Source organism: Mercenaria mercenaria, chromosome 5 (genome assembly GCF_021730395.1).
Source record: "Mercenaria mercenaria strain notata chromosome 5, MADL_Memer_1, whole genome shotgun sequence".
NCBI classification, from domain to species: domain Eukaryota; kingdom Metazoa; phylum Mollusca; class Bivalvia; order Venerida; family Veneridae; genus Mercenaria; species Mercenaria mercenaria.
Window position 1 is genome coordinate 16,271,586 of NC_069365.1, and position 8,869 is coordinate 16,280,454.

At 37.3% G+C, this 8,869-nt stretch overlaps 1 protein-coding gene across 1 annotated transcript; it reads left to right on the forward strand.

Annotated features, from left to right (window-relative positions):
* Positions 1-439: 439 nt before the first annotated feature.
* On the forward strand, positions 440-8,459 carry LOC128556893 (titin-like). Its single transcript, XM_053542789.1, has 4 exons — positions 440-562; positions 871-3,740; positions 6,105-6,210; positions 6,858-8,459. The coding sequence occupies exons 1-4, from the start codon at positions 455-457 to the stop codon at positions 6,963-6,965; spliced, it is 3,192 nt and encodes a 1,063-aa protein (XP_053398764.1). The 5' UTR covers positions 440-454; the 3' UTR covers positions 6,966-8,459.
* Positions 8,460-8,869: the final 410 nt, after the last annotated feature.

The window sequence follows — 8,869 nt, forward strand, 5'->3', positions numbered from 1 at the left end:
TGATAGCCTAGTTTTTTAATCGGCAAAAACCCTTTCAAAAATGAAAACAACTGGGGGTTTTTTTTAATGCACATTTTAATCCAAGTGTGTTGTTTTTAAACATATTGTATAAAGTACAATATTGTTTATCATCATTGAAGATACAGTTCATTATGTTAAACTGCAGTAGAGAAAATTAGGTGCCTTCCAGTAGGGGACTTTGTATTGCATGGCAATACTTCATTCACTTGTTTATAGTGATTTATCACTGTTCTAAGTCGAATATAAGACAATTGAGTAATTTACATTTGAACGTTTATAATCAATGTGTGTATGACCTTCATGTCATGTTGTTTAAGATGAATATTGGGCCTGATTTGCTGAGTATTGAATGATTGATAACTTTTTCCTTAAATTCCTTTTTTCCTGTTTGTTTAGCAGTTTTCTTTAGCTCAGGATGTTGGTTTTCAGAATCATGTACTTAACTGATCTTACATTTAACATATTTCAGGTGCTTGAGAATGGTTGGTGGTTAGGTTGTAAAGATAAGACTGTTGGCTGGTTCCCAGGAACATTTGTTGAGGTAAAATAAACACTAGTTTTACATCATATTCACTGACAGTTATCTAGTACACATATATTTTGACTACTGTTAAAAAGGTTTATTTAGGTGGACATATAAAATGTATTGTAAAGTTATTCTTAAATACACAATTTTCTACCTACCAATTTTACCATAGGACAGAAAAATTCTTTCTTATCTTAAATTTCAAATCTAATGAAACACCTGTGAAATATTTTAAAATCTATTCTTAGGTATGCAGTGTCGGATGATGCTCAGTTTAAGTAAAGATGTTGTTTTTGTTACACCCTTTAAATAATTTTTTATAGATGATAGACCAGCCTTCAGCAAGTCCTTCACCCTCACCAGCCAGTTCAAACCGGTCACCTTCCCAGAGTCCCGTCCCAAGTGAAGATACTCAGCTTCTGCCTGACAACATTTCCAATAACCAACAACAATCTGATGTAAAACCAGCATCCCAATCGAAACTGAAACCTGTTAGAAAAGCGCCAGCTCCACCAACACCAAAGACTCCTAAATCACCAGAATCTCAAGTAACAGATGGTCATGAACCTAATGTAGAGAAAAAACCTGAATCTAGGTTACCAACTCCAGGAGGATCAAGACTTCCTAAATTGTCACGTCCAAAAGTTGCCCCACCATTACCACCCACCAAACATACTCCTGATCATCATGATCCTCTTTATGACATTATTGACAAAAATGATCATATTAATGATGTGAATAAAAACATATCAGAAAAACATGTGCCAAATGATATCAATAGTGATCAAACTAAACAGAATGGACCAACATCAGATGGATTATATGAGTTGATTAGACAACCAGACAATAATTCTAATGATGTTTCTACTCCAAAAAGAGACAAAATCAAACCACCTGTGCCAAAAAGATATATAAAACCAAAATTAGTGACTGTTCCAAAAACTGAAGTTCAAATGCCAAATAAAGATACTCTTACTAAGGGATTAGTCAATGGTGATGTGATGAGATTAAGGTCCCCGCCACCACCTCGGCCGATGGCCCCTAAACTTGGACCAATAAGGGCAAAACTCACTGAACCTAAACCTTTAGAGGACCAGATTCCAAGTGAGGAGGAAGATACATTTTTCAATGTGACTCCTCAAAGGAAGTTTGACGCTTTTGTTTGTCAGGATTTAAATGAACAGGTGGCAGAGGAGGAGGCACCATACCAGAGTCTGTCAAGTTTTGGATCCTTTGGTGTGTCATCATTTGGAAAGCCGAAAGAGAATAAAACTTTACATCAGGGTGGAAAACCGAATAATCATCAGCAGAAAGAAGATCAGATCAATTATGATAAATCTAAACCACTAAATGTTCAGGTTAACAATGAAAAAGTAAGTAAATTTGGAATTAATGAAGAAGCAATGCCTAATGATGACAGAAAAACAGAAATAAAAAGCATTGAAGCTAAAGTTAATGATGTACCAAATGAAACAACTAATGAACAAAAAGATTTGTCAGTAAATAATACTGCAGAAAATCAACCAAAAGCCAAAGCAGGGATACCTGTAACGCCAAAAATGAAAGCCTCACGTTTAGCTCCTCCTAAACCAGTTTCTGCTAAAACAAGTGATACTCGTATTGAAGCAGATTCAGATAAAACTGCCAGTTCACCTGAAAAGCCCTCAAAGCTACAGAAACCTTCAAAACTTGTCCCTAGTTCAAAGATTCCTTTGTCTCCAAACGAAAGCCCAAAGAAAAAGGTTGAAGACTCTGATATATTCCAGTATCCAGACAGTTCTTATTGTACTGGTAATTCAACAAAAAATACTAATAGTAATGATGAACATGTTCAAAGAAATAAACCAAAAAGTGAAAATGCAGAGCAGAGGCAAAGAACTGAAAGTGTGGAGAAAAAGCCACAGAGTGAAGTTACGGAAAACCAACAAAACATGGATGGTTTTGAGAACAGGCAGAGAACTGAAAGTCTGGAGAAAAGACCACACAATGAAAGTGTTGAAAATACACCAAAGACAGATAGTGTTGAAAATAGGCATAGGACAGATAGCTTGGAAAACAGAGCCAGAACAGACAGTTTCGGAAAACCTCCAGTTGCCCCAAAGCCAAAGTCAGGGTTACCAAAACTGGCAAAACCTAAAACAATTATTAAAAGCAAGGAAGAGCCAGCTGAAGACACAGTGCATGGAAAATCTCCAACTGGGGAGGACAAATCTGTAGTAAGTAGTGGAAAATCTCCACCTAATGATGGAAATTCCCCAGCACAGGTTGGAAAATCCAGAAAAAATGATGTTGAAATTAAACCTACAGCATCACCAATCACACCCGAGACTAGAACAAGGCTTAGTGAATCTGAAAGTGATACTGATAACAAAATTGTTGATGATAAAACTAAATCTGTTACTGGTAGTAAATTACCTCTAGGTAGTGCTAAAACCAATCAATCACCAAAAATGAGAGGGAGAAAGTCTAACATACCCAGCCCAGGAATAAGAAACAAAAGTTTAGATAGAAGTGATAAAACTGTTAGTGATCGCAAGTTATCTGAAAGTGACAATGATGGACCAATGTCACCAAGTGTGAATCTCAGACAAAAACCAGAGAGTCCAGGGTCTACGAGGAAAGCACCTTCAAAGCAGTTAGGTTCTGTAGAAAAGCAGAGTCTAAGAAATCGTTCTAACAGTCCAGCTGGACAATCAGGCATTCCAACTAAAATGAGAAATCGTTCAAATAGCCCTGCGCCAAAACCGGCTGGAATTCCAGTTGCTGTGACCAACAGTCCTGCATCAAAATCAACACCAAAAAATAAACAGAGAGGGCTGGTACCTCCAAAAAAGATTCTTAATGGCCAAGACTCTCCTGTAGATAATAAAAATCTTGGTTCCAGCAAACAGCCAGAATCGCCAGGTTTAAATTCTGTAATGGATGATGGGAATGATCCAGAATCTGATAGCACCAGTCCAAAACCAGACAGACCGTCTAAACCACCAAGGGTCCAGAAACAGAAAAGCCAGGATAGTAAACTACCCAAGCATGGGAAAAGTCTTCTTCCTGTTATCCATAAAGCAATGGAAACAGGTAGTGGCTCTCCTAATGGGGTTTCCCAGACTACTCCAGGGACCAAACCAAAAAGGGGAATTCCAGTGGCAAAACCAGCCAGACCAGCAGGACCAAAGACACCACCTGCTGATCAAGGGTATATATATCTTTTCATATATATATTACCGTATATTGTATGCAAACCAGTTTTTACCATTATGTAATGCATTTTTCCTATTCCGTATTATTTTGAGAGAAACTTGTGTTTGGCATGACAGAACTCTTTTAATGTTTTAGGCATTATATTGTAAGGTCATTTAATAATGGGTGAAAAAGTTTGACACCTGCAGGTTTGGTAGTAAATTAGGTTTTTAAATAGGTTCTTTGTAGAATACACTGAATGGTACCTATTTCAAGTTGTTGAAACAAATTGGACAATGGTAATAGGTGCATTTGGTAAAGTGGTTAACTTGCTGAGTGTCTGATATATACAAGTGACTTTGAAATCTTTTTAATGAAAGCTCTTATTCTATGAATGTCAGTTTTGTTAATCCCCCCGCCATGAGTGGTTGGGGTTATAGGAATGGTCTCCGTCCTTCCATCTGTCTGTCTGTAACACTTTCATGTTGCTCCATATCGTCTAAACCCCTTGAAGGATTTTCATGAAACTTGGGTCAAATGATCACCTCATCAAGACGATGTGCAGAACTCATGAGTCACCCATGTCGGCTCAAGGTCAAAGGTTTGAGCCTTCCATTTTGTGTCCTCTCTGTTATTCCTAAACCCCTTGAAGGAATTTTATAAAACTTTGGTCAAATGATCATCTTATCAAGACAATGTGCAGAACTCATGAGTCAGCCATACTGACTCAAGGTCAAGGTCACAACTTAGGGTCAAAGGTTTGAGCCTTCCATTTTGTGTCCGCTCTGTATCTCCTAAATCCCTTGAAGGATTTACATGAAACTTAGGTCAAATGATCGCCTCATCAAGATGATGTGCAGAACTCATGAATCAGCCATGTTGGCTTAAGGTCAAGGTCACAACTCAGGATCAAAGGTTTGAGCCTTTAATTTTGTCTCCGCTCTGTATCTCCTAAACCCATTGAAAGAATTTTATAAAACTTGGGTCAAGTGATCACCACATCAAGATGATGTGCAGAACTCATGAGTCAGCCATGCCCGATCAGTGTCAAGGTCACAACTTAGGGTCAAAATTTTGAGCCTTCCATTTTGTGCTGCTTTGTATCTCCTAAACCCCTTGAAGGATTTTCATGAAACTTGGGTCAAATGATCACCTCATCAGGAGGATGTGCAGAACGTATGAGTCAGCCATGTTGGGTCAAGGTCAAGGTCACAACTCAGGGTCAAAGGTTTGAGCCTTCCATTTTGTGTCCGCTCTGTATCTCTTAATCCCCTTGAAGGATTCATATGAAACCTGGGTCAAGTGATCACCTCATCAAGATGATGTGCAGAATTCATGAGTCAGCCATGCAGGCTTAAGGTCAAGGTCACACCTTAGTGTCTAAGGTTTGAGCCTTTAATTTTGTGTCCACTCTGTATCTCCTAAAACCCTTCAAGGATTTTCATCAAACTTTGGTCTCGTGATCTCCTCATCAAGAACTCATGAGTCAGCCATGTCAGCTCAAGGTCAAGGTCACAACTCAAGGTCAAAGGTTTGAGCTCTGTATCTTCTAAACCCCTTGAAGGATTTTCATGAAACTTGGGTCAAATAATCACCTCTTCAAGACAATGTGCATATTTCATGGGTCAGCCATGTTAGTTCAAGGTCAAGGTCACAGCTCAGGGTCAAAGGTTTACCCTTTCACCATCCATTTAGCTGTCTTCAGACTGCCTTGTTGGGTTTGAAGTTTCATCGACACAGTTATAGGTGATATGGTGACTTTCCAGCTTTGATGGTGGAGGAAAATCCCAGGTTCCTCTCCGTGGGTTATTTCATCATGGGCAGACACCTGGGTAGAACCATAACCTTCAGTAAGCCACCTGGATGGTTTCCTCACTTGAAGAACTCAATGCTCAGCATGAGGTTCGAACCCACATTGATGGGGGGCAAGTGATTTGAAGTCAGCAATCTTTATCACTTGGCCATGGAGGCCCCAGTGACTGTCAGAGTTTTACACAAAGTTGCTTATAGATACCTGACAATATGCAATGAATTTGATTTGAGCATATTGTGAAATATAATTTCATGGTCCTAAAGTTTTGTGGTTTCTGCAAAAATGGATATTTAGTTTTTGGGGCTGACTTTGGATTTCAGATTTTAAAGATACATTGTACAATAATTGGAAGTTTAATTTGTCCATTTGAATTAAATTTTGTGAATTTATGCAAATGTGAAATCCACAAAAATATTCCCCCATGAATATAAATAATTGCACAGTAACTGAAATATTGTTGAAAAACAATGTTAAATGTAACAGACAGCTGTTTAAATTTGACCAGTTATCAGGTTCATTATATCATACCTGATATTTCTACCAAAATTTGATGTGATTAAATTTCAGAGAGGAAATTAAGAGGACATTGTACCAAGCTGTAAGAGGATATACAGCGGAGATAGACGGGGAGCTGACGTTCTCTGAGGGAACATTTGTCAAGGAACTCAGTGATGTAGGCATATATTTTATTTAAATTGTTGAAGTGTTCATTTGCTTGTGTTTGTGTTACCAGTAGTTAGTAAACTTCTTGGAACATTTACTCACTGTATAGGTCATATATGTTTTCGCATTTCTTCACTTAAGTCTGAACTGAGACTAGTTCTGATTGGTTTGTTTCCTTACCTGAAAGAGATTATTGTATTTATTTACTGTGTTTTAGAAAAGATTATTGCAAAGTTAATACATGTTTAAGATGTGCCATTCTTTAGTGGTTTGAAAGAGATTGTATCAAGGGCTGTTTATGTTGGAGATCAGGAGTTTAAACCTAGCCTAAGCAGTGACTGAATCTACTTATCAGATACAGTGACTGCAAAATTGTTTAATTTCATAGGTAATACTTGCAGTTTTATGGGGACATGAATTTGAGTACTTTAAATGTGAAAGATATGAAATAAAATTTTGTGACTTAACACAACTTTAAATATCAGACATAAAATAGAGTTTTGTGACTTGACACAGCTTTAAATTTCAAAGATATAAAATAGAATTTTGTGATTTGACACTATCAAGGAATCCACAAAACTTCGTCTCCCACAAATATTTAGGAACAGTTTGAACTAGTTTAAGCATTAAACAAATTTATATAAACCAATTTTTCAGTGTGACCGACCAGGCTGGTTTGTTGGAATGTTAGCCGATGGTACAACTGGTCTTTATCCAGCTGATCACTTCAAACCCAGCCCTCTGAGCGCTCAGAGTGAGGCTTGAACCCATCAGGTCTTGATCAGGGTTAATTGAAGTGGTGCCTGCTGCTGTTAGTTTTCAAAGGACTTACCATTGTAAATGTTCATCAATGTTCTTTATACAGTATGCTGTTTTATACTCAAAGTGAAGCTTGAACACATTGGCTTTGGATCTAAAATCAAGGATTACAGATTATCTTTGTTTCTGTTTGTTGCCTTGAGTTAGGAGGATTACCACCAGTGTGAAATTTCATCAATATTCAAACATTTATATTTCAGTAATATGAAAGAATCACTCAATTGTTCTTTAAAAGAGTTTTACTATGTTTTTTGTTGAGCTGATATCTACAATATTTTACAATTACCATCAGATATAATAGTACTCATACATTGATAATGTCTTTTATTGTTAATGTAAAAATGTTTTATGTGAGGTTTTTTCTTCTGTGCAATTGTTGAATTCTGTGCAACTTGTCTGCCTTTGTTCATTTATTTGATATTCTATTATATATGTTATGTTAAGTAATGCTCTAATAAATCTAGTTTACCTTATAGGTTTGAATTACTGTAAGCTATGGGAAATTTTCCAGAAAGTTTCTTCCAAAATCTTGCTTTTATCAGTTTGTTTTTTAGCTCACCTGTCACAAAGTGACAAGGTGAGCTTTTGTGATCACGCAGCGTCCGTCGTCCGTCCGTGCGTTTGTCCGTCCGTGCGTGCGTAAACTTTTGCTTGTGACCACTCTAGAGGTCACATTTTTCATGGGATCTTTATGAAAATTGGTCAGAATGTTCAGCTTGATGATATCTAGGTCAAGTTCGAAACTGGGTCACGTGCAGTCAAAAACTAGGTCAGTAGGTCTAAAAATAGAAAAACCTTGTGACCTCTCTAGAGGCCATATATTTCACAAGATCTTCATGAAAATTGGTCAAAATGTTCACCTTGATGATATCTAGGTCAAGTTCGAAACTGGGTCACGTGACTTCAAAAACTAGGTCAGTAGGTCAAATAATAGAAAAACCTTGTGACCTCTCTAAAGGCCATATTTTTCATGGGATCTGTATGAAAGTTAGTCTGAATGTTCATCTTGATGATATCTAGGTCAAGTTCGAAACTGGGTCACGTGCGGTCAAAAACTAGGTCAGTAGGTCTAAAAATAGAAAAACCTTATGACCTCTGTAGAGGCCATCCTTATGAATAGATCTTCATAAAAATTGGTCAGAATGTTCACCTTGATTATATCTAGGTCAAGTTCGAAAGTGGGTCACGTGTTTTCAAAAAGTAGGTCAGTAGGTCAAATAATAAAAAAACCTTGTGACCTCTCTAGAGGCCATATTTTTCATGGGATCTGTATGAAAGTTGGTCTGAATGTTCATCTTGATGATATCTAGGTCAGGTTTGAAACTGGGTCAACTGCAGTCAAAAACGAGGTCAGTAGGTCTAAAAATAGAAAAATCTTGTGACCTCTCTAGAGACCATACTTTTCAATGGATCTTCAATAAAATTAGTCAGAATGTTCACCTTGATGACATCTAGGTCAAGTTCACCTTGATGACATCTAGGTCAAGTTCGAAACTGGGTCACATGCCATCAAAAACTAGGTCAGTAGGTCAAATAATAAAAAAACCTTGTGACCTCTCTAGAGGCCATATTTTTCATGGGATCTGTATGGAAATTGGTCTGAATATTCATCTTGATGTTATCTAGGTCAAGTTCGAAACTGGGTCAACTGTGGTCAAAAACTAGGTCAGTAGGTCTAAATATAGAAAAACCTTTTGACCACTCTAGAGGCCATATTTTTCAATGGATCTTCATGAAAATTTGTCTGAATGTTCACCTTGATGATATCTAGATAAAATTTGAAAGTGGGTCACATGTTGCCAAAATTAGGTCAGTAGGTATAAAAATAGAAAAACCTTGTGACCTCTCTA